The sequence below is a fragment of the Penicillium brevicompactum genome, assembly GCF_028827555.1.
Source record: "Penicillium brevicompactum strain IBT 35665 chromosome Unknown utg000002l_segment0_segment0, whole genome shotgun sequence".
NCBI lineage: Eukaryota > Fungi > Ascomycota > Eurotiomycetes > Eurotiales > Aspergillaceae > Penicillium > Penicillium brevicompactum.
In genome coordinates, this window is record NW_026623205.1 from 2,936,279 (window position 1) to 2,960,601 (window position 24,323).

The window sequence follows — 24,323 nt, forward strand, 5'->3', positions numbered from 1 at the left end:
ATGCTTTAAGCAAATGTTTGTATCAAATGTTGGTAGAATAGATAAATGTCAACCTTGAAATACAAGAGAATACCATGGGCAAATAAATAATAATAAGGAACAAGCAAAAAAAAAGGCATTAGCAGACTACTGCTGCATTCATGTTGCATACAGAAGAGAACATCACGCATGAGCTCAGATAACAAAAGACACATTTCACAGATGAGTTCACTCAAGACATAAACCAAATCAAACCGCTGAGTTCGCCTCGATGCCCCGCCGCCCCTTAAGACCCAAACGCGTCCCAATGATTCGTGAATGAAGGTTTTCTTTTTTTTCCTTTTCCGGTTTACTATACAGAGCCCAAGGCCAGATGGGTGGTCCCCTGTCTAGAGGGCAACGGCTGGCTTACCCTTGTCTGAGTCGTCTTGACCTGGGCGTCGCCGTTCTTGGTGTCCCGTGCCGGTCACGGACTTCTCGTGGCGGGCCTGGTCAATAGCAGACCGCTGTGCAATGCTGTCATCGTGGCTCTTCCAGATGATATTGGTGTCTGTCGGGAAGGCTAGCAGGCGCTTGATTGTTTCTCTGTCGATGGGGTTAGATGGTATAGACAGAAGAGAGGAGTAGGCAGTACATACCTAATCTTAATGTTGCGCCCTCCGTCAATCCGGGTCCAGACACTGAGCACATCCTCACCACCGCGGACACTCAGGACGGCACCGCAGACTTCGTCCCCAGCCTCCGCGAATTGGTCTCCAACCATAGCCAGGAGGAGATCCTCCCAGTATCGATCAGATACACCTTTCTTGAAGCGCACAATCCACTTGCCTCCTCGCTTGTTGGCCTCGTCTTCCCAGACGGGGCGGATACCTTTCTTGAAAATGTGGTAGTCGGAAACTGTCGGAAGAAGAGAAGGGCGCTTGAGGTGGGAGTAGACAGCCCAGAAGCTCTCTACTGAGTTTATAGAAGCCAATGGGACAGTGGACTTCTCGTAGTCGGAATATTTGGGTGTGGGAGGGCGGTACCAGACAATCCATGTCGACTTGAGACCATGCTCGCCAGGAGCAGAGAGGACGTGGTCAAAGGCGTGTTGAGCCTCGTCGTGTTCCATCAGTACTTCCCGTCGTTCGCCGGGTGTCTTCAGCTCGGATCCACCGGGAGTCTTGGGTGCACCGAAGGAGGCGAATGCGCCGGATCCTAAACCGAAGGCGGAAGAGGCATTGGTGGATGGCGAAGAAACGCCGCCGGATAGAGGGGACATTGCATTAAAAGGATTTGAGCGGCCATGGGAGCTGTCGGGCCCAAACCGCTTCGATGGGCGGGGCAGTTCGACCCGGGCACCATCTTTGACGTCTGCCCCGGGGGTGGAGAGGGACAACTTAGAGGAGCTATACGAAAAAAAAAAAAAAAAAGAGCACGAGGTCAGTCTTTGGCGCAGAGTCGCTTTTGGTGAGGGGCACACGACTTACTTTGCCCGGCGGGTCCACAGGTTTGCATTATCCATCGCGGCGGGTGAGTAGACTGCCCGAGACACGAGCGGTCATCAGGGGGGAAGAGAGAGATCCGAAATGAGTGTTACACAGAGAAGTAAGACGCCGGCGCTGTTATCTCCGTGACGTAGTAGGTGCGAACAGAGTGGAAATGGAAGGTTTTGCGCAGGATCGAGGTAGGATTAGAGAGGTCGAGGAGGGGTCAAGGTATCGAGGGTAGTAGAAGCAGTAGAGAGTCGTAAAATATCAGCTAAAGAAGAAGAAAAATCGTTGAAACAAAGACTTGAAGCAAAAGATTGGAGATTGAAGGAAAAGAGAGGATCGGAGAGTTGAGTAGAGCGCAGCTCCAACCAATCAGCGGGCCTTTCGCCTGCAGCCCGCACCGTCTTTTTTCCCGATTTTCCTTTTTCTTCGCGCGACGTTTTCTCTTCTTCTCTTCTTTTTTCTTCTTCATTCAAGACCACCAACTCAAATCAACGTCGACGACTCTCTTTTTACCTTTACAGTCTTGACGTTTCCGATGAGTGTGTCGAGATTGATTGAATCGCATCTAAAACCATCATCACGAGGGCTTTACAGCAACCCATGATGCGGTGATGACCTGAATGCACGGCACATCCCTAGAAAAATCTGTCTTTGTTTTTGTTTTTTATATGAGTAGGGTACGTTCAATTGAAATATTCTATACACTCGCTATACACTTGCAATGAAGAAACTCTTTTGAGCTCTCTGGTAATCCGAGGACTTAACCGCCGTACTACTTTGGCCTTCGGGCTCACGAGCTGGTTGAGCATGCGGTAAACAGGCAAAGTCTGAGCCTTTTGTATATGCAGGATTGGTGTTTTGCTTTGGCTCTTGCTCTTGACATCGACTAACCGTTCGTGTCTAGTATAATCGAGCTTCCACGTCAGCAACCCACGTCTACACTTCTAGATTCGCTATGCTTATACAGTTTATTTGTCTATGGCCCCCTTTAATTCTCCTCACACTTGCTTCCAGCATCGTTACAATCCTTCGTGCTACCCTCTATACCTAAAATCGCAAACTGAAGCTCTTGGTCTTCTGTCAAATAAACCCGTCTTGGCCTCATACTCCGTACTTAGCCTCAAGCCCTACCTATCAACACCTTATATCTTCCCGACAATATTCTTGATCCATAGATGAGCTATTCCAGGAACGTGTCTCCGAGACGAAGCCATGTATCTGCTAACACGGGGACTGTACTCCGAACTTGAGGCTAGCATTAAGCCCTAAAAAGCTTTTCAACAGATCAGATCGAGTCAATCAGCACTGTACCAGAAACACCATTCGAGGTGCGTACGAATGTTTCTCGGAAAAATGACAAAATCTATGGATGATAGGTCATCCCGTCTTGGGTCCATTTGGGGTTGCGTCTGGGGAGATGGTGGTGGTGCTGCAGTCAGGCCCTCACATGTCGACAGAGTATGCTTTTCTCCCCATGTTGTAATCTCCCCCAGCCCGCCAAAACTCTCGCTTCTTCATGCCTCTCCCCCTCTCCAAGTCATTCTACCTCGTGAAGCAACTTTATCATCTCAAGCAAAATGAGTGATCTTACAGAGGAACCGGTGATGCATGGCTCCCCAAGTAACATCTTCCGAGACGAAACCGCCACTCCCCCAAACCAACCAGTGATATCAAATGAGGCTACCGAGACGGAGTCCTTCCGTCGAGTCTCCGATGCTCTTGAGGTTCTTCAACTGAACATTGATTCCCACATGCGAGAAATCCATTCCCAGCGCATCGATGTCAACAACACGCCAAATCAACCTGAATCTCCCATAAACCATGAGACTCCATTCAAACCCCCCTCAGCCTCATCATCCCAGGACTCGTCTCCTCCCACCTTGGGCCTTGAGCCAGACCAGCTACTGCCACCTGCGCTGTATCAATCTCCAAACAAGTTAAATGAGCCACAGACTCCCGAGGAAACGCCCAGAAGTGCATCTTCGTCGCCGGATTCTCTCAACTTACCCATCATGCAATTTGAAACCTCTCCAGCCACTGCAACAGATTCAATTGGCCAGCCTGTCTCTGAGCCATTGGAGAATTCGGAGCCAGATTCATTCGAGGTCCCCGTCATGCTTGACCTTGCCTCTGTTCGAAAGTTTTCAAGTCCAGAATCTCCAGAGTCATTGGAGGTTCCGATCATGCTTGATATTGCTTCCGTGCGAGCGTTCTCAAACCCAGCAGACATTGATTTTTCCACTCTACCACGCCCTGATAGCTTTGAGATTGATACGAATTATGATGAGCTTTCGCCCTCAACGTCTCTTGGGCCTACAGGCGAGAACTGCAACCTTAATCCAGCAGCTCGATCCGACTTTTCCCCTCTTCGCTCCGTCTCACAATATTCTACGTCTACAACCCAAAATCCATTGACAAACGGCCGCTCTGACGACTATTTCTTAGTGGGAAACGGTTACACTGAATTTTCCCAACAGCTACAACATCCGTATCCTCCCGGTTGCATGGTCCAGGCATGGCCTCTCCGTCAGCAGATTCTTGTGGCGATTCCTGTCGACCAGCTCCGCCCAGTAGTGACTCCTACTGACCAGCAACAACATCGAGTCCCTCCTTGGATAGCTCTGACCGAACAAGGTGCCTTGGTGAGAAGTCATCCGCCTATCAGACTAGATGGCAGTATGGATCCTATCACACAGGTGCAATGGAACCCTTCCCAAGATGCACGATCACTGACCTCGGCTGTCACGTCTCACTCAGCTAATGTATCTGGACACCCGAATACTACAATCCCTGGGCTTGCTTCAGACTCGTCTATCCACTCCCTCCATGCAAGCCAGCATGGCCAGCCGCCTGTCACAGTATTATCGGTTGATCCGGGCCGTTCGGTCGAGACAATGACAGTTCGTTACCAGCTGGCATTCATCGCACCTGAGGATATCCCAGGCCTAACCACACCACCTGCTTCAACGCCGAATTCCGATTCTGACCCATCGCGCAACTCATTCAGAAACAACTCAGCTTTCATTCCTGATACGGAGCCACGCCTACGCACAGTTGGAGCACTTCCACGTTTCTCCTCGAGCCCCTCTGTTCTTTCGAGCGTTCCTGTTATCTGCAGCCCCGAGCTTGCGACTTCACCAGCTTCGTCTTTTCGAGATCGCTCGCCGACCGGGTTAAGCCTACCTTCCAGCTTGGACCATGCTTTCATTCGTGACCAAGCGGCTTGGCAAGCCATAGAGGAAGCCCGTACTGGTCAAGACCCACGGGCTACTGTTTTTCTCTCGCCTCTCGCTTCGTTTGTAGCGACCCCTTCAGGACCGCCTGCTCTTTCGCCTCCGTTGCCCGGTAAATTGGAGGTGGTCAACCACGCCACAGGAGATTCAAAGCCCTTTGCTAAGAAGATTAAGCTTGGGACCCGTTCGTCTATGGAGTTTTCAGACTCGGATTTCACCCTCTCCTCGGCAGAGTCTTCGCCTGCAAAGCGCGAGAAAATGAAGACTTCCAGCATGAGATACTCCAACGGGCTAGATAGTCCCCGTCGTCGGTTCCCGATTGACGGGGCTGATGATTGAGGGGAGGTACGATTAGGCGGTCCTACGATGTGAGTAGACAGTGTGCTGAGAGCGGTGCTATCAATGAATGTGTAGGAGTAGAAAGTGAATAACATTTGATCTTGAGGCTTGTGTTCTTTCGGTCCACAGTAGGAAACCTCAGAAGTAGACTAAAAATCGGGTCTGATGGGGGAGGCTTGAGTCGCAGCACAGGGTCCATATAGTACCCCACAGGGGGCCAGCGAGGGATCATCTCCACTGCATCACTAAGCGACAACACTTCCACGGATTTGAGTGCCTTGCACTCGCTGTGTTCCCTGTTCCTCGAGTCCCTCGGCATCGAAATTCAACCTTGGAAGGATGTCTTCCGATACTGTGCATTTCTGGCCTGGTGGGGTTCCTGCAGATCTAACTTTCTATCGAGGTCAAGAGAAATGGTTCATTGAGGTAGAAGAGGAAATCAAGGGATGGCTTCTTTTTGTGAAGGTGAGCCTGCCTTATTTTTCAAAGGTGCCTATTCACTGGTATCAATCAGGAGAATTGGGCCACGAGTCAACCTTGGAAGCAGCTGGTGAAGGTGAAGGTGCCGCCAAAATGGCCGAGTGGACTCCATGTCATCCCACTCCAAGTTGCGCCTGCTACTCTGGTCACCTCTCGCCTATGGAACCAAATCAGCCCCCGAGGTATCCCTGGTAAATCTGGGCGCTAGGTGAATTTGGCAGTTTTCCCCCACTTCCCTTTTTTATATCTTGTCGTGGAGAGAGCATTGATGTTACACTTGGGTAAAATCTGACTAGGCTCCAACCAATGATCCCTTGAGTGATTGACTCTATCTGGCCTATGAAAATGCTCTTACTCGTAGGTACAAACAAGAAGTATTCGATAATGATTTTCATTAGATGAAACTACACGGAGTGTTGTCCCTTTGTATACTTCGTAAGCAACACGTGACTGCATGTGACCCCACGCTCAGGGCCAACAACTTCCGACTTACCCATGACATCAACCCACCTCCCTGCTCTCTTAGTTCCTCCATTTGGTGCAGTGCGCGTCTTTGTCGATCATTCATGCTATCTTCTCCCCTTGGAATGTGTACTCTGGTCTGTTTTTCTTTTGTGAGATGTCTACCTGCCGGGGAGATTGGTTGGGGCTTTGTGTCCCAGCCCTCAATCTCGGGCGGAGTTTCAGGCCACGGCATTGAGTTCCTTGCGACCACAACCACATCATGAGGCGTTGCTTGATTTTAGGTTACCAACGGTGGACTGCTAGTGCTGAATTTGATTTCAGCGACTTAAGATGAGGAGGGGGTTGGCTGAACGCGGAAGGCTTAGCCTCTTTCGGCTCACTGACGGGGTTCAACTAAAGATACTTTCTTTTTCTGCGGGCGCTGCGACGGAAACTCCGATTTTCATTCAGTTTCCGTGTGGCTGTGAAGGCCTCGTACATTGATACACTCACCTCAGTACATCTGCCATGGTCATCAGCTACCCGCTCAGGTCAACCCAGGAAGCAAAGTGCACCCGACCGACATGGACGGTGTCAGATGAACAACAGGCCGAGATTCCCAGATTTGACAGAAGTTGACTCGCGCTGAAATCACGATTGGAGGGTTCGTGTGATTCCTCGTGGTGGTATATGTCCCCGGATGAAGGATCATCGATCTATCCGTTGTAAACCCCGGTCCTGCTACGGCTGCCTCCCTCCCTTTGGCGCAGAATTACTCGAATCTTCCGTCAAAAGACCGTTCTACGGGCACTCTGGAGAACTTGACAACTGGATGTGACACACCGGGACTTCAATATCTTGTCAGCGAATCACACGGTGGATTTCCCCCAGCTGGCCGACAACCGTGTGGATTCTGGGAGTGACTGACAAGACCGCGCCTTGTGATTCTTATGTGATCTGACGATCCCAAATGGGGTCTTACTCACCGCGATGCTTTGTGGATGACGGCCCATCTGGCCTTGTGCAGTACGTAGATAGTTCTTTCCGTGGGACTGGCCAAAACGGTCTCTTGCAGTCTTCATACAGCTCTGCTAAAGGCAAGTTGCTGTACAAAGTGCAGATTGAGCACGACAAGGAAACGACCCAAGGCTTCCAGCGTGACTATCGCCAACTTGCCTTTTAACTGTTTGGCTCACACGCCATCTGACAGGATTAACATCTGAGCCGACCAGCTCCGACACCTGCAATACAGAGGAAAGCAGAGCATCGGTTGCACTTTTCTTCGACAGCTGTGCGCCAATCTTCCAGCATCGAACCAAGTAGAGCCTCCGTCGGTGAGCAACACAGCGGTCATCCGCCTGACCTTCGGTCCCAGTAGTTCATTCGCTTTTTGATCTTCAACGGAAAGGATTGTATTTGATAAATTTGAATAGGTGCGTACAGCCCCAAATTCAGTTTCCCCTTACTCACAGTTCACGTTGTTCACAGCGATAGTTCGGAAAGCGGAACAACCCTCCACCCGTCCCCCCCGAAAGACTTCCGCCTGGGATCGGAGACACGCTGGAAACGCCATCGCGCACTACGCATATTCATCGTGACATCTCAGTCCAGGCTTCCCCCAAGGGCTATCCCCCTTGGCACACACTTCAACTTCTATTCAAACCTGATGCCGTTGGCGACATCCATATGGCTGGGTCCCGTAGGAGTCCGGTGCTGAGAGATCAGTGGAGCGCTGACCATGAGCGCGATCCCCGCGACAATGACCGACGTAGAGGTCGAGGCTCTGGCCGCGATCGAGGCAGAGGCAGAGGTCGTGATAGAGGTCGCCCATATCGGCCCAACAACCGCAATTTCGATCGCCCGGGACGGTCGCCACCTCGCGCGTCCCGCTTTGGGCCTGACTCTTCTCATGAACTAGGCGACTTTGCTCCTGATCGATCTCATCCTCAAGGCTCCCCTGGACCCCCGAACTTCCACAACAACCGCCGCCTAGACTCGACACGACCAGCAGATGCAGGCGATTGGAACGCCAATCCTTCTGCATCCTTCGATAGAGAAGGTGCCCCCGGGTTTCGCAGAGCCGAGTCACCAAACGGCCCCCCGTTCAAACGACAGAGAACTCGAAGTCCCTCACCTGGTGGGCGTCGTGGTCCTCTGCCCCCGCAACGTTCAAACTTCCCTAGGCAAGGGGAACCACGGGACCGAAGCCCTTCATACAGAAAACGAGGCGGTCGGAATCAAGGCCGTGGTGCTCCCAGAAGAAGATCTCCTCGGCGAGGTCGCGACCGACGTGGAAAAGACCGCCGTCGACCAGACTTCCCTCGGCCCGGAAGATCTAGGTCACCAGGACATGAGCGGGGATTCCCTCCTTCGCCCGACGGACGACCTCGTACCCCTGGAGGCGACAACTATGGCGATGATTACAGCGATCATGGATCTCATTATCGGTCCAGCTCAAGGCATTCCGTTCAATCAATATCCAAATTCTCCTCAGCTTCTCATACCTCAAGGCGCAACTCGATAATGAACTCGGTTCGACCAAACCAGTCTGCTCTGAACGATCCTACTCGCTCTCCCTCCCCTCCCCGGCCAATTCCGAGTTATGATACTGAAAACTTTGACACCACCGGAGAACAGTTCTCTAATTCACGAGACGCTTTCTCCATGAATGGATCGCGCCATGATGTGAAAAATCAGTCACGTCGACGATCCTCTCGGTCCCATCTTGATTCTCGGCCTTATCAATCGTCCACTCAGCATGGTACATCAACTGGCTCATTCCATGATTCCCCGCAGCCTCCGTCGCCCTATTCGGCGGGGCGAGGAGAATGGAATGGACCTCCTCCTTATCCTGGACCAGGGTTAGTTCTTTCTCCACCCACCTCCAATCATCGTCACTTTACTTTTATTCTAACTTTGCACTCAGTCATACTTCTCCTTACCAACAAGATAATCACTCATCGCACAACGGTCACCCAGGAAATTACTATCACAATCAAGACCAATACAATGGTCCTGGAAATCACTCTCAGCACTCCTATGGTGGATCTCCCCACCGCGGCGGTCATTCTGGTGGCGGCCCTCGAGGAAGTTTCTCCAAACAAAACTCCGATCGACGATTCCCGGGCTCTGGTCCGCACCCTTATCACCCAGCACCGCCACAGCGCGGTGGGAGAGGGCATTTCAACAACCTGCAATGGACGGCATCGGGCTCTCGGGGCCGTGGCGGCCAACATAGCCCCCGGCCTGATCCCAGAAATAGGTCGCAGACTCCCAATCGATCACATTCTCACAATGATCCAGAATCTCCACCTGCAGGTGAACACGAGAACCACTCTCGATCCTTGAACCGAGATCCACATGACGATAGAGGGCATTATGGGAACGAAGACATGGCCCGACCTCCCTCTGATGATGGAAATGCCCCGTCGATGCCACCACCTACCCGAGAAGCCAATGACTCGACCCCTGGACCAAAGGGTGGAAAGTTCAGCTTTGCTTTCAAGCCAAAAGCAGTACCATCTCCAGCCCCGAAGCCAGTACCTGACCTTGCCCAACGTATGCAAGTTCGAGAACCGCCCCAGCGCGCACCTCCACAGGAGCCAGCATCACCTCGCAATCGCCTAACCAATGGGCCATTGCCCAAATTCAGGCCAGACACAAGGAATGATCGTCGTGATCGTGCACGAGATAGGGCAGATCGGGATAGAAGAGACTTCCGTGATTCTCGAGACTTCCGTGATCCAAGGGACAGACGAGATGAGCGCCGATTTGATCAGAATCAACGTCGTGATCGACGCAAGGGTGACCGCCCTCCAAATCGACCAATGGATCGGCAGGACCGCTGGCGTGAACCCTACCCAGAGCCAACCCGAGAGGCACCACCAAAGCAGAAAGTGATCTTGACTCGCCCAAAACCCCGACCCGTGCTCCCGGAAGAGTTTGCAAACGCTGATTCGGTTTACTACCGCAAACCCGGTAATGAATCTGTGATTGGAGCCGGGACATACGGCAAAGTCTTTAAAGGAATCCATGTGTACACCCAGCGAAAGGTGGCGCTCAAGAAAATCCGAATGGAAGGCGAGAAAGACGGCTTCCCTATCACTGCTGTGCGCGAGATCAAGTTGCTCCAACATCTTCGAAATCATAATGTCGTCAGCCTCTTGGAGGTCATGGTCGAGAAGAATGAGTGCTTCATGGTCTTTGAATATCTGTCCCATGATCTGACAGGGCTGATCAACCACCCCACGTTCTCCCTCTCTCTTGCACACAAGAAAGATCTCTCCAAGCAGATGTTCGAAGGCCTCAACTACCTCCATCATCGTGGCGTACTTCACAGAGACATCAAGGCAGCCAACATTCTAATCAGCAATCGCGGGTTGCTGAAGTATGCTGACTTCGGCCTGGCTCGGTTCTTCTCCAAAAGCCGCCAACTTGACTACACCAACCGAGTCATTACCATTTGGTATCGACCCCCCGAACTCCTTCTGGGAGAAACTCGGTACGGTCCCGCCGTTGACGTATGGAGTGCTGCGTGCGTGTGCATGGAAATGTTCACTAAGAAGGCGGTCTTCCCTGGAGAAGGTGGTGAACTCAGTCAGATGGAAAAGCTCTATAACGCATTGGGTACACCTACCAAGAGTGAATGGCCAGATCTCGTAGAGATGCCCTGGTTCCATCTTATGCGACCAAAAGAACGCAGGAAGCGCGTGTTTGAGGACCAATATCGCGATGTCCTGTCACCCGGCGCAATGGATCTCATTTCTTCGATCTTCCGCTATGATCCCACACAACGGCCAAGTGCCGAGGACGTTCTCAAGCATCCATACTTCACATCGGAAGAACCATCCCCCCATCCACCGATTGAGTACGTATCCCATATCCATAATTTGAGAATCGTTAACTAACCACGCCTACAGATTGGAGCACGTTGAAGGCGACTGGCACGAGTTTGAATCTAAGGCTCTTCGAAAGGAAGCTCGGCGCGTCGAGTATCAAAACCAGAAGGATCGCGATAAGCGCAAGGCTGACAGCTCAGTGCCGAGCAGCGCTCGGGATCCCAAGCGCACTAGGCAAGAAGCCAGCGACCATGCTTCGCATTGACAATAGCTTTCTCAATGTTCTAATTATCTTGACGTTCTACTCTTTATTTTTTTGCATGGGTCATGGCTGGAGAATCGGTTTGCATTTACATGAGGATTCACCAAGCTACCTTAGGTAGGCTATCAGGACTATTCCGGGCTGATTTTTTTGTTACATATTGCCCATTGGTTTCAGTTTGAGATCAAAATTGTTATTGTATAATTTTTATTCTGTAAATGTACAAAGCCTTGAAAGGTAGATCGGTGTACTTGTGTTTACTTTGCACCAAATACTCCCTAGTCGCCCTGCTAGTCTTTTGCCTATTCTGACTAGGGCTCTTTCCAAGGTTTTAATCCATCTAGTGCCCAGGTGAGTATTTCAGTTCGGCACGGGACACATGTTGCTCTTGTTCCAATTCTGCTCTGCAACAGTCTAACCTGGAATCTAGGCCTCTTGCCTATAATTCATGTAAACTACGTGGGCACGAGTATACTAGCAATGTGTGATTAAGGAGTGCTCAAGAATATCAAGCTTTGATTGAATTCAATCATTACTGCATTTAACTCTTTAAATACTATGTACAAGCAACCTTGGTAGAACCGCCCAGCGTGCGAACGAATCTCAAGGTCCATATACATAGTACAGCATCAAACCAGTCATGTCATCATGTCTTCTTTGCGATACGCATCAATGAGTTACTGGGGGTTGGTCTGGGGCGCACCACTCTGGGGCGCACCACGTCCACGGGCACCTCTACCGCGGTATCCATTGCCATTTCCGCGGCCACGGCCACGACCGCGTCCTCGATCCATTCCTTGCGGAGGTGGAACTTGAGTGTAGTTCTGAGGACGGAAGTTGGGGTTGTTCGGGATGATGCCCTCGCTGGGGTCGCCCTGTTCCACTGAAACGTACCCGCCACGAGCGCCGCCACGGCCACCTCCACGGGCACGGGGGCCACGCGGGGGACCGCCATTGGAGTGAGGGCGGAAGGGAAGAGTGGTTTGCTGACCGTTATTGAATCCTCCACGGCCACCGCGACCAGCTCCGGCACCTTGCCCGGAGACAGCGCCTCGGAAAGAGCCGGTGAGAGGAGCAGGGGCGTCGGCGTTTCTCAGTTGACCTTGGCTACCGGGGCCAAGAGGCGCACCGTACCCAGCAACCGTCAGAGGAAGAGGGGCCTGTTGAGTTTGGTGGTCAGTCGCAGCACGGGAGCTTGCGATAAGTTGGCGGTAGGAGATGTTGAGGACAGAGATTGCCGGAACAGTCTGGCCGCGGAACGGCGAGCATCGCCCGCCCAGCGTGGTGCCGCTCATAAATGATGAGTCGAACACAACATCGAGGAGCAGAGTTCGTGCGGTCCGAGTGAGACCGACCACAGTACCGCGAGTAGCAATCGGCACCTTACCGGAATCCTGGGCATAGACAACCCGGTCACCGAGCTTGAAGGTTTGGCTTCCGAGGCGGTGCTCGACATCAGCAGGCCGAAGAAGAGCGCCACGAGGCACGCCCCGGACCTTCTTTGGTTGCATCTGTGGCTGGGACCGGTTGAACTGATCGGCGTCCTGCTCGATCAACATCACGATGTCCGAGTCGAGCTGTTCGGCGTCAAGGGGCACTCTCTCGAAGTTCTTGGCTTCGATAGACTTGAGCCAATCTTTGATCTCCTTCATCTTGAGAGAGGCGATCTCTTCAGGGTAGAAATCAGTTGGGGAATAACGATCGCTTTGAGGGTTGCGCTGGATACCAGCAATGAACTCGGGGAAATTGATCATGTATTGTTGAATCAGCTCAACTGCCTTTTGGCTGAATTCCCAGCCAGACTCTCCACGGCGAGAGTAGCCGAGGACCTTTTGTTGCTTGGCCTGGAACTTCAGGTTGAGACCGAGGTTCGCACGCGTGCCCTCAATATCAACGGTGAAGGAAGATGTAATCTTAGCCAATACCAAGGCATTGAGGCGGAGGCTACGTGCGACGGCGTAAGAAGGCATGTAAGGGCAGAGTTGTTCTGCTGCTTTCACGCGCTCACGGCCGAATTCAGGCTCCCGACCCTTCACGGCGGCGATCAATCCATTAACTTTTCCGTCCTCGTGGCCACCGACATGCACAGGTCTTCCGTAGTTGAAGTCACCCAGGAAGAAGGCACGGGAGCCCTCGGGGAAATCTTCTTCGATGGAAACAGCTTCGCGCTCGATGAACCGTTGGTCGGGGTTCTTCACCTCGTCAACGATGACCTGTAGGGCATAGTCCGTCTCCTGGCCTGGCATATCGGAAAACTCCTTGATTGTGGCACCATCATCGGTCTTGATCATACCCTTGAGAAGCTGGATGTGCACAAGAGCTTCAACTTCGCCGATGATCGTAGCTAGGCGCTTGCTGTAGGTGTTTTCAATTTTGACGGCCTTTTTCTTCCACTGCTCAATCTGCTGGGGTGTATGGGGAATGGAGACAGGATGTTCCTCTCCGGGAGGAAGGATGTAGTCGAACAATTCGTCGGAAACACGAATCACGAGGGCTTCTTGCAGGAATGGGAATCCAACGTGGACACGTTTGCCAAGTTTCTTCTTGGCCAGTTCGATGCTTGAGCGGCTGCCTGGGTCCAGTAGGGTGACAACCTGACTCTCGTTACGGCTGTCTTGCTGGAACACACATACACCGTGGAAGCCGAGCTGGCCGTGATTAGGCAGTGTCTTGATACTGGGAAAACCAGCAAGTGCCGCATCACCTAGGTGTACGCCGGTCATCAAACCGGCGTAGGGCTCCAATCCATCCATTACGGGAAGTTCAAAGATATTTTCAATGCAGCGGCAGTTGGGGAGGTCCGGGAACACTCCTGGCATTGAAGATGGGTAGACGTAATTCACATCTGGCGAATATGTGAACTTCAGGCAAGCTCCGAAATCATTTCTTGCTTTCTCGTCCGGAGAGAGTAGATGTTCCTTTGTCTTGAGGGCAGACAGCAGTCGCTTTTCGTCAATGAAAGGAATCTTGACGACGGCCTCCCACTCCATCTTTTTGCCGTTCATGTCGAGATCGAAGTCACGGGGGTAGAAGTCATAGATTGGGGAGTCGGGGGATGTCATCAGGTCCCAATAGGCGGTAGGCACAATCTTCTTACTGCGGTCTGGCAAGACACCCATGAGTTGATCATACGGCCGGAACGGTTGTCCCAACTTGAAGTCCATGTCTGCGCCAAGGCCAGCGTTCACATCTGCATTTCTGTCAGCAAGCAACTCTATCCCGAAACACTCCTTTGTCACTGACCAGAGATCATGGGAGCATAGTGGTATTGGAAGAACCAAGGCCAAGATGCGATGCCACGATAGTAGTAGAACAAGACCCACTGCAATCCCTGCACGTAGTTCTCTGCAAGCTTCTTCATCTCCTCCTTGTTCTCAAGACCCCATCCAAATTTGGTCTGGTAGTACTTATTCTTCCAAGCCAAAAATTCCTCGTCATACTTCTCTTGGGCCGCCTTCTGCGACTCCTCGGAAGTCATTTCTTGAACAGTAGCTTTCTCATACTTTCGAATGATACGCTGAACTGCCATTGATGCTTCCTCATCCTCCTCATCTTCTTCATCGTCATCGTCATCCCCCTGTGTTTGAGGCAATTGAAGCCGCATGAATCGATCTCCATCGTCATTATCAATTGATGACCAAGGAAGCTTAAGCTCATCTGCAAGCTGCTCAACAAAGGTTCGGTCGCGAGCTGGAAGTGTGGGAGGAAGATCAAGTGGAGAAGAGACGTTTTCTGTCCGGTTCAAAACGTATCTCTTGATGGTCTTGAGAATCTCCTTTTGGGCTGGAGTGATCGTGAGCTTCTTGTGTCTTTGCTGGGAGTCGACTGCATCGACATCTCCATTCTTCTTAGATTTGAGCCATTGAGCATCGGAGTTCTCCGCCTCAAAGAATCTGTATTCCACGGAGCTCAGGGAGCTAACAAGCATGCCCAGGCGTTGCACATTGATCACACCTTGCTCGTTGATATAGCCACCCATCTTTGGCAGCACCTCCTTGTAAAGTTTGAACATGAGAGCAAGGGCACCCTCGTTAATGTGTAAGTTCGGTAAATTGGGTAAGAAATCGTTTCCGACAAAGAACGCCATGAGAATGAAGTCATCAATGACACGTTCCATATCGAATGGGAAATCGAGAGCATTTTCTTGCTTCAGCTCTTGGAACTCCAGTTCCAGATACTCTCGGACCATACTCAGATGCAGAAGGTAGAAGTTTTGGTGCTCAAGTTCCTTGGGCTTCTTGGAGACCTGGCGACCAAAGGTCACTTCCTCTCGAAGAAGACAGAAGTGGGGATCGTGGCTGAGAAGACCCAGCATGATCAAGTCGGCATCCAAGCCGTAAAGACAGTGGCGAACATTAGATTCATAGTCGGGTTGCGCTTTCGAGCATCGAATATATTCCATAATCTTGTGTTCTCCCTCACCGGGGACCTCATGACCAGACAGCACGATTTCCACGCCTTGCCAGTCCGTGTCCTCGGAGATCTTCTTGTTGATGAAGTATTTGAGTTGTTGCGTCAACTTCTGCATGAACTCGGTACCAGGTGTGATGCAGTTGCTATCAAATGCATCTTCCTTAGGCATCTCCAGTCCTTGCTGAATTGCCTTCTCCTTCGCGGTCTCCGCATCCAAGGCGGTACGGAAACGACGGGCACGTTGTTGGTTCATCTTGGCGCGGGGGGGCAACACCGTCCACTGCCATGTAGAACAACTTCTTGGGCTTTATCTTGCCGAATAAATGTTCAATGTAATTGAAAATAGCAATAAACATCTGATCCTCGGTCATGCGAAATGTCGGGGAATCACTGTCACTATGTGTACAGTTGTGGATGATACCGTTCATATCGAGGTAAAGGCTGTCGAACTCAGGTATCCGGCTCTCTGCGATCAGCGTCGAGATAGCTGGATACCGTTCGCTGAGCCAGCGAAAGAATTTAGGGACACCCATTGTGAGCGGTTGGTGGAGGAATGGGTGGGTAGGTTATCGTGAGAGTCGAGATTGGTGGAAGACTTGCGACGTAAGGTATAGCATCCAACCAGAACGGATGGAATACTGAGGCCGGTAAAAGTAGGGACCTTCCAAATGAAAGACAAAAAGCAATGAACGGCAAACAAAACGCCAACTTGGTCTGGAGTCTATGATGCAAGTTGATCTCCCCACGAAAGTGAAGAGTCAAGCTCGCGGCCACCGCCCTCCAATTTGGGACTAGTGGCTTTGGGGGGTCCGGCGACTCATTAACGCGGTGCGCGTAGCTCTTCCCTCTGCCCAATGCTTAGCAGCCTGCGCAACATACTCCCTCATTTCTGACGTGTCGAACTCCAATTGACTTGGAACTCCTGTATTTGTTTTTTTGTTCCAATTACTTCAATCGCAAAATGGATTATGATGAGGCTGGTAGGTGCACTGACACTTGCGCATCTGAAATCTCAATCTAATCAAGCTATTTACTAGGTCTTGGTGACGAGCATGAGAGGGATCAGGAGCAAGATCAGGACCATGAACACACCGACGAGAAGGCCATCAATGAAGGTAGCTCTACCTGTTGCTCCCTATGTTCACATTCATCGCGATCGCTAACCATGTCCATCGGGGCACAGAATACAAGACATGGAAGAAGAATGCGCCGTTCCTCTACGATATGATCCTGAGCACGGCATTAGAATGGCCCACCCTTACAACCCAGTGGTTGCCGGACAAGCAAGAGTACGTTCGTTCTCGAAGCTGTTCTAATGCGACTCGATCTAATACAATCCTCCAGGGTCCCGGACAAGCCGTACTCCACCCATCGTCTTCTTATCGGCACACATACTACCGGCGAAGCGCAGAACTACCTCCAGATTGCCGAAGTGCAGCTTCCGAATCCCCATGTTCCAAACCCTGAAGATTATGACGAAGACAAGGGAGAGATCGGTGGCTACGGTGGAAATTCAAAGAAGCCCCAAATGGAGATCAAGTTCAACATCGTTCAAAAGATTGACCACAAGGGCGAGGTCAACAAGGCCCGGTACCAACCACAGAACCCCAACATCATTGCGACTATGTGCACGGATGGCCGTGTCATGATCTGGGATCGCTCTAAGCACCCTAGTCTACCCACTGGCAGTGTCAACCCTCAGATGGAGCTCCTCGGACATGAAGCTGAAGGTTTCGGTCTCAGCTGGAACCCTCATGTGGCCGGCCACCTTGCCACTGGTAGCGAGGATAAGACTGTTCGACTTTGGTAAGTAGATCAAATCTTGAGCAATGTGCCATGTGTAATGTGGCACGCGGCTAACGAAGGTAAATTATAGGGATATCACCACGTATACCAAGGGCAACAAGGCAGTCAAGCCAAGCCGTACCTTCACTCACCACTCCTCGATCGTGAACGACGTTCAGCACCACCCTCTCCACTCCTCTCTCATTGGAACTGTTTCCGATGATATCACGCTCCAGATTCTTGATACCCGTCAAGATGACTCTACTCGCTCGGCTTCCTCCGCCGAGGGCCAGCACCGCGATGCTATCAACTCGATTTCCTTTAACCCCGCCTCCGAGACCATTTTGGCCACCGGTTCAGCCGACAAGACCATTGGCATCTGGGATCTGCGCAACCTGAACCAGAAGCTACACTCGCTTGAGGGCCACACCGACTCGGTCCAGTCTATCTCGTGGCATCCGTTCGAAGAATCGGTCCTGGCCAGTTCCGGCTACGATCGCAAGATTATGTTCTGGGACCTTAGCCGAGCAGGCGAGGAACAGACCCCCGAAGATGCCCAAGATGGGCCACCAGAGCTGTAAGTTACTTCTTTGCCTCCTGGCTAGTTTTATTAGGCTTGAGCTACCTGCTAACTTTATTCTCCAGGCTGTTCATGCACGGTGGGCACACGAATCGTATTTCAGACTTCAGCTGGAACCTCAGCGATCCCTGGGTTCTGTGCTCTGCGGCTGAGGATAACTTGCTGCAGGTCTGGAAGGTGGCAGATGCCATTGTGGGTAAGGATCTCGACGATGTTCCCACTGAAGAGATCGAGGCGTAAGAGCCATGTTTTTCAAGTTGTTTCTTGTAGGCGCAAGTCATTTTCACAATGAACAATAGTTCAAAATACCAATTCATCTCATATTCATCATGTTCATGTATAAGTTATCTCGATAACATGCCCACGGGTTTGAACCATCACCATGGACCTCCGACGTTCCAAGGATTATCTGGCATCCTTCAAGGTACCGATTAGGATAGCTGAAAGATAATTCCATGACTGTCGTGTCAGAGATTAAACGAGTGACATCTTGTCGGGTATTGATAATTAGGTCATTGCAAAGACGAGCTGCAAAAAATGCTTCAATTGTTCTGACATAAAATGCAATCCAAAAAAAGCATGGGCAAGCAGTGCAATAAATTGCAATATATCAATTGAATGGAAGGGTTGAGTTTCAATATGGATAGAGTTATTATGGAAGGAAAAAAAAACAGCAAAAACAAAAAAGAAGTTGAGGCTGACCCGTCTCGACCAGATAACCTTGCGAACTGGAGTCGCTATGAGAATGTTAGTGAAATGTTCGGATATGCTAGTGATATCATTTGAAACTTACCACGCGCTACCAATTGCGCCACAGCCCCAAATTGGTGAAGGTGATCTCCGGTAAAATGGTCTATGTTCCAAAACTGCCAGATGACAGTAAATATCTATGTCGCTGACAGCCCTATCACATGAACCTTGGAACTTTGACGAATTAGCCCTGCTTAATGCTTGGGAGGCGTCAATTCCGTGTGGTTTTAACGAGAGCAACAGTCGGACATGCCAAAATGTCAGCGAACCTTGCCCTTGTCTTGCCTATCATACATACTCTGGTTGCAAAGATCCTACCTGCTTTGGGAAGCGTGACATGTCAGAAAATCGCCGACATGCTTCTGCGGCCATTGAATGCAACCCCAACGAGGCACCTAACTAGCAAGTACGAATAGCGGGGGAATTTAAGGCTCTGGGGTCAGTCCTTCCAAGGCTCTAAGTGGATGTTTCTCAACCATGGGATGGACCACTTTGATAAAATTGGGCTATAGTCTACGATGGCCCAGGCTCTGGGTACTTTGCCAACTTTGGGCTTTTGACAGCTTGAGTGACAGCTTAAAGTTTCCAGGAGTCATCTTTCTTATGTGCCAACCTTGAAATATTAATGGTCTTGTATGCACAAATGTCTCAAGGAGGAAAGCATTTATTCAAGTCACCAACTTGCTCTCGGCAATGTAAGCCTTTTGCTATTGTAAGACTAAACCAGAGAAGGAAAGAACAAGAAGAGCAAGAGCAAGAGCAAGAGCAAGCGTACGAAGCTTGCCTTACTTCCTCCCAACCAAGCTCCGTCATCTGCTCGTGCTCATGCTCAGCTTCTATGCCCATTCCCGTCATCTCGTCAACTTCATCTCGTCAACCCCTGTCCCAAAACCACAATTCCAGCCATTTGAAAAAACAGCCTTGTGTTCCTAGCGACGTGATGGTCTTAATAATGGTAAGTCATCCTAGTCTAGCCACCAATCGGCTTTTGGATTTAGCGTTGACCTTTCTCCGCTGATAGGATCTTCAAAATCGTAGGCTAGAAGCGACTCCTCCTTATTGAGAACAACCCCAATCTCTTGGAGAAGGTCAGCTCCGAAGGAAGGATAGTCGAGGATCTCTTCGCTGAACTTGTGGTTTGGACCTTGGAGGAAGCCTTCGACGGATGCTGCAGCTAGAACGCTTCGCAATGGATGTCCTCTAGGCAGCAAGGTTGCTGATTTAATATGATCATGTGTGAGATAATGAGTGTTGTGGTCAATAGGTCGCAAAGGTCTAGCGGTCTGTGTATAGGGGTTGCACTTCAAAATGTTCTTGATGTATTGGGCCATTGTATCTTCCAACCCAACAATGTTGTACTTATCAGCAAGCCTTGCGAGCTCCATGGCGGCTGAGATATGCTCTCCTGGGTCTTCTATTCCAAAGTTGACAGTGTGTTGGTATAGCCATTGAATGAGTGCTTCAAGGCTGCGCACCGACATGTCGTCTTCGGTCTCTTCTAGAGTGACCGTCTGCTGCTGTGACTCTCGAAATTCACCGTTAAACATTTTTTGAAAAGACTGATGATTCCCTGCAGAGAAGCATTTTGGAAATTGCGTATTCCTTATCGCTAGGCTGTATTCGAAGTGTGACGAACGGGGCTTGATACAGGGGAAGCATGCTAGAGAATAAAGCGGTCAGATAATCACTTTCCAAAGGCACCTGGGCATCTTCGATACTTACTTGGCTACGAAGTCCCCAGGACTTGCTTCAGATGCGTCCTTCATTGTTTTGAAATCAAGAGCCCACCGTTGGTAGAATATGTGAATCGGTGAGTGTCACGATGGGTGAGGTCCACGATTGTTAAGTTCTTATCGAGAAATTCCAGAGATGAAGAAGTTCATTCAATAAGCGGGAAGGTAGGAAGCAGGAAGGGCCTCTGCTTCTTATATCACAGGACGATGCACTTGGTCAGTGAGCAAACAGATGTCAACGGACAAACGAGTTATTGGGGACTAAGGCATTAGGGAGTCCCATTCTAAAGAGGGGAACAATGTAAGGCTCATTCTTGCGTTGTGAAGCCAATCATACTATCCATAACATACTGTACAGCAGTAGAAAGCGGACCATTGTCACTAGCCCAATCATGGCCTGGGACTATCGGGTCCATGGATTATCCGGGAATCAAGTTGTACAGAGTGCGGAGGTATACGGAGTGACTGAAATCGAATACCATCGTAGGGGGTTTCAACCTATTTCAACCCATTTAGCACTGCCCAGGTGGGGGATCTTGGGGTTGTTTGTAAAATGTCCAGTCATTATTAAAATAATCTGTCATTATTGAACCAGTTCATATAGAGCAGGGTAATTTGAAGGGCAAAAAAAAGACAAAAAAAGAGATGAGGCTGACCCGTCTCGACCAGATAACCTTGCGAACTGGAGTCGCTATTAGAATGTTAGTGAAATGTTCGGATATGCTAGTGATATCATTTGAAACTTACCACGCGCTACCAATTGCGCCACAGCCCCAACTTGGTGCCAATTTTCGGCGTCGACAGGTATATGAGGCAAAACTATTCTGGGGTAGCAGTCCACACCAAATCTTAGGGTTTCTCTTCCTTCCACGCACAGACCAAAAAAAAAAATATGTGGCAACCAACATCATCACTTTCTATGTTTTCAATGATGTCCACAAGTAGTTGATACACCTATAAAAGGCCAAAAAAGAAGTTGAGGCTGACCCGTCTCGACCAGATAACCTTGCGAACTGGAGTCGCTGTGAGAATGTTAGTGAAATGTTCAATTGAAAGTACTGTAACAGTGTAATTTACCACGCGCTACCAATTGCGCCACAGCCCCAATTTGGTGGAATTTTTGCCGATTTGAGGAATTATGAGCCTATGACCCACTGAGCCACCATATCGTGCTCGATTTTGATCTAAACCTAGAACCATTGGCTGTGCTATAAAGTCTTCCGTCCCTGTATTGTGTCCAGGGGGTCATTGATACTAATCGGCATGATTTCATAGGCCAATTGCATGAATATTTAAATGAAGGGCACATCCTTGGAAGTGGTGGGCATTGCAACTGATATGCAGTCTGCGGAGAGGCGGGTATACTACAATGGGTATGGCTGCTGTGGAACCTTGATATTGGTTCCAGAGTTCCAACATACCTAGGTATGTACTTGGAGTCCACTCGGGCTTTAGATGAGCTTGTCCAGGTGTCAGTATGGTCATTGATAGGTGTTAATTGTTGACTGTGATCACGGTTGTAGTTATGACCAAGTTATATATTTCAAGGTCAATAGTCCTAATCCACGGGTATAAACCTGGAAGTTATTTCCAGATATTCGGGTGACTGAGGACCAATGACCAAAACTCGATCATAAAGTCGCACGGAAGATAGAAAGAAAGTTCATAAACTAGCCTGTTGTTGAAACTGAGGATATGTGGATGAGTTTGGGTGGCCTGATAATGCCATCGGAGGACTTGGGGGTAAGAAGCCCGCATGTCAGGAGAGGTTCATGTTGGTGGAATTTCCCAGGAAGTCAAATTTGAACTACTGACTTTCAGATATCTTTCCTCGCCATATTGGAACTCCGGAGGTCAGACTAAATGGCGAGATAATTACAGGGGCGGCTCGGCTGGTAGACGGCTGTTGGTATAGAGTAGAAACCGTAGAAACAAACCACGGGATGAGGTTATTTTCATTTCATATACCCCGCTAAGCCAACAGTCAGACAAGACACCGTGAAAATGAAATCTTGTATCTAGCCAGAGTTGTGGCATTCGAACACCCGGGCTGTGATGCGAAAACTACATTCCACAGGTTGTCCATCTCCAACGCACCAAGGGATGAACCGGCACAACTTACCCTCGGAGATGGTACGGGAAGATGTGAGCATTGGGGGTCAAAGAAATAGAGTAATTATTTCCCTAGTCGAGTTATATTTCCCACGGGAGATCTGACAAGTCCTACTCTATAGAGCTAGCGCGGGAAGTCGGAAGTGGCAAATTGTGACACAAGACGAAAAGAGCCCTAAGAAGTTGTCATACAACGTATAAGCGGCCCAGAAGGAGATCAGGGACATCAAAACCACATTAGAGAACAAGAAGAGGTTATGAGAAGAAAGGCATGGTGCATAAGATCTCCGACTCCCCCGCGGAGCGTTATCATGTCATCACCGGAATGAACGATGATTGGCGGAGGGGAGTGAGGGGGTTAAAGAAAGTTAGCGTCGCGAGATTTGCGGCCAAAAAAAAAAAGTGACTCTTACAAAAACTTTCTATTCTATATTTTCTTTGAAATTTCTACAATTTCGAAGAAACATCGTCCAATCTATCATGGGTTCTGGATCACCACCAAGCTCGAAGCCCTCGGCCATCCCGTCCCACATGCTGAACGGAAGCTCCCCCTCCAACGGTCCTCCACCAGTGGTCGGGATTCTCGTGAGCGTGAGAGTCTCAATTCGTCCATTCGCACTTCCTTTGAGCCCCGCATCCCCTTGGAATTTGACCCCAGGGCTGAGACCAACGGAGCTGAAGCTGGAGCTGCAGCCCCAGTCGACCCCACCGTGTCCACCTCAACTGCATCAGTGCCCATTCGCAGCGTTGTGCCAGTGCGGTACGTATATAAATTATCGCAATGACCCATGAGCCATTTGACTAACCATCCTATCTTTAGCCCGACCCTGAACGACCCTCCCCGCGACCCCCGCGATGAAGGCGGCCCATTGACCCCTCCCGCCACCGTCAGCCGCCCCGCCAGTCCCTACACATTGAACCCGCCTATTGACTTTGACGGCCTCAGCTGGCCATGTAAGTGATATCCGTCATTTTGTGACCTTGTTCGTCACTGGTGCCCTTGTCTTACCATCATTAGGCCCTGGAACCAGACAGCGGAAAGAGTCGACCCCGGAGGAGACCGAAGAACGACTTGACAAGCTTTCTGGAGCGATCCGGACAATTCTTGAATGCATCGGAGAAGATCCAGAGCGTGAGGGTCTCCGAGAGACCCCTATGAGGTATGCCAAGGCTATGCTTTACTTCACCAAGGGCTACGAGGAGAATGTGCGGGACTTGATGAACGGTGCGGTCTTCCACGAAGATCACGATGAGTTGGTTATCGTCAAGGATATCGATGTCTTCTCGCTTTGCGAGCACCACATGGTTCCCTTCACCGGAAAGGTATGAGATTTCCCGGAACTTCACTCCAATTAATACTGACCATGCACAGATGCACATTGGATACATCCCTGATCGTCGCGTGCTTGGTCTTTCCAAGCTGGCCCGTCTCGCAGAGATGTTCGCCCGCAGACTCCAAGTCCAAGAGCGCCTGACCAAGCAAGTCGCGCTGGCCATCTCGGAGGTCCTCAAGCCCCGTGGCGTGGGTGTTGTCATGGAATCTTCCCACCTCTGCATGGTCATGCGCGGTGTACAGAAGGTTAGCAGCACCACAACCACAAGCTGTATGCTTGGATGCATGCGGTCCAGCGCCAAGACTCGTGAAGAGTTCTTGACCCTGCTGAACCGCAGATAATGTCATATCTCACCATTCGCCCATCATGAGTATGGGGCGCTGATTTACGGTTTTTCATTTTGGAGTTTTGGCGGTGACCTTTCAACAGGTTCTGGGTGGTTTTGATTTATTCCTTTTATGAAGCGTGGATTGGTGTTTTCTGTCTTGTCTTTTTCAATTTCCTGCATATTCCTCGGTGGTTTCCATCCTGACGTATTGCGTACCTTTGCTGGTGCTATCGCGATT

The 24,323-nt window shown here is 50.3% G+C and overlaps 9 protein-coding genes across 9 annotated transcripts; 6 read left to right on the forward strand and 3 right to left on the reverse strand.

Annotated features, from left to right (window-relative positions):
* Window positions 1–368: 368 nt before the first annotated feature.
* On the reverse strand, window positions 369–1,483 carry N7506_003786 (eukaryotic translation initiation factor 4E; the record flags this gene model as incomplete). The annotated part of the gene is made up of 3 exons (XM_056953081.1): window positions 369–564; window positions 618–1,367; window positions 1,449–1,483. The coding sequence occupies 3 exons, from the start codon at window positions 1,481–1,483 to the stop codon at window positions 369–371; spliced, it is 981 nt and encodes a 326-aa protein (XP_056814773.1).
* A 1,548-nt stretch (window positions 1,484–3,031) lies between these two features.
* Window positions 3,032–5,026, forward strand: N7506_003787 (uncharacterized protein; the record flags this gene model as incomplete). The annotated part of the gene is made up of 1 exon (XM_056953082.1): window positions 3,032–5,026. One exon carries the CDS (start codon window positions 3,032–3,034, stop codon window positions 5,024–5,026), a length of 1,995 nt encoding a protein of 664 aa, XP_056814774.1.
* Window positions 5,027–6,920: 1,894 nt separating this feature from the next.
* On the forward strand, window positions 6,921–7,133 carry N7506_003788 (uncharacterized protein; the record flags this gene model as incomplete). The annotated part of the gene is made up of 1 exon (XM_056953083.1): window positions 6,921–7,133. The coding sequence occupies one exon, from the start codon at window positions 6,921–6,923 to the stop codon at window positions 7,131–7,133; it is 213 nt and encodes a 70-aa protein (XP_056814775.1).
* Window positions 7,134–7,636: 503 nt separating this feature from the next.
* N7506_003789 (putative protein kinase) lies at window positions 7,637–11,053 on the forward strand (the record flags this gene model as incomplete). Its single annotated transcript, XM_056953084.1, has 3 exons — window positions 7,637–8,811; window positions 8,877–10,817; window positions 10,870–11,053. The coding sequence occupies 3 exons, from the start codon at window positions 7,637–7,639 to the stop codon at window positions 11,051–11,053; spliced, it is 3,300 nt and encodes a 1,099-aa protein (XP_056814776.1).
* Window positions 11,054–11,727: 674 nt separating this feature from the next.
* Window positions 11,728–15,996, reverse strand: N7506_003790 (chromatin-binding exonuclease XRN1; the record flags this gene model as incomplete). The annotated part of the gene is given in 4 exon segments (XM_056953085.1): window positions 11,728–14,240; window positions 14,294–15,743; window positions 15,758–15,774; window positions 15,855–15,996. The coding sequence occupies 4 exon segments, from the start codon at window positions 15,994–15,996 to the stop codon at window positions 11,728–11,730; spliced, it is 4,122 nt and encodes a 1,373-aa protein (XP_056814777.1).
* Window positions 15,997–16,424: 428 nt separating this feature from the next.
* N7506_003791 (WD repeat RBAP46/RBAP48/MSI1 family protein) lies at window positions 16,425–18,068 on the forward strand (the record flags this gene model as incomplete). The annotated part of the gene is made up of 6 exons (XM_056953086.1): window positions 16,425–16,447; window positions 16,490–16,578; window positions 16,647–16,752; window positions 16,808–17,269; window positions 17,340–17,825; window positions 17,894–18,068. 6 exons carry the CDS (start codon window positions 16,425–16,427, stop codon window positions 18,066–18,068), a joined length of 1,341 nt encoding a protein of 446 aa, XP_056814778.1.
* A 1,475-nt stretch (window positions 18,069–19,543) lies between these two features.
* On the reverse strand, window positions 19,544–20,125 carry N7506_003792 (BTB/POZ domain-containing protein; the record flags this gene model as incomplete). The annotated part of the gene is made up of 1 exon (XM_056953087.1): window positions 19,544–20,125. One exon carries the CDS (start codon window positions 20,123–20,125, stop codon window positions 19,544–19,546), a length of 582 nt encoding a protein of 193 aa, XP_056814779.1.
* A 792-nt stretch (window positions 20,126–20,917) lies between these two features.
* Window positions 20,918–21,469, forward strand: N7506_003793 (uncharacterized protein; the record flags this gene model as incomplete). Its single annotated transcript, XM_056953088.1, has 2 exons — window positions 20,918–21,115; window positions 21,368–21,469. Coding segments are annotated over 2 exons (300 nt in total), but the record flags the coding sequence as incomplete, so codon positions are not given.
* Window positions 21,470–22,903: 1,434 nt separating this feature from the next.
* On the forward strand, window positions 22,904–24,098 carry N7506_003794 (GTP cyclohydrolase I; the record flags this gene model as incomplete). The annotated part of the gene is made up of 4 exons (XM_056953089.1): window positions 22,904–23,178; window positions 23,244–23,377; window positions 23,442–23,746; window positions 23,796–24,098. 4 exons carry the CDS (start codon window positions 22,904–22,906, stop codon window positions 24,096–24,098), a joined length of 1,017 nt encoding a protein of 338 aa, XP_056814781.1.
* Between the last annotated feature and the right edge of the window lie 225 nt (window positions 24,099–24,323).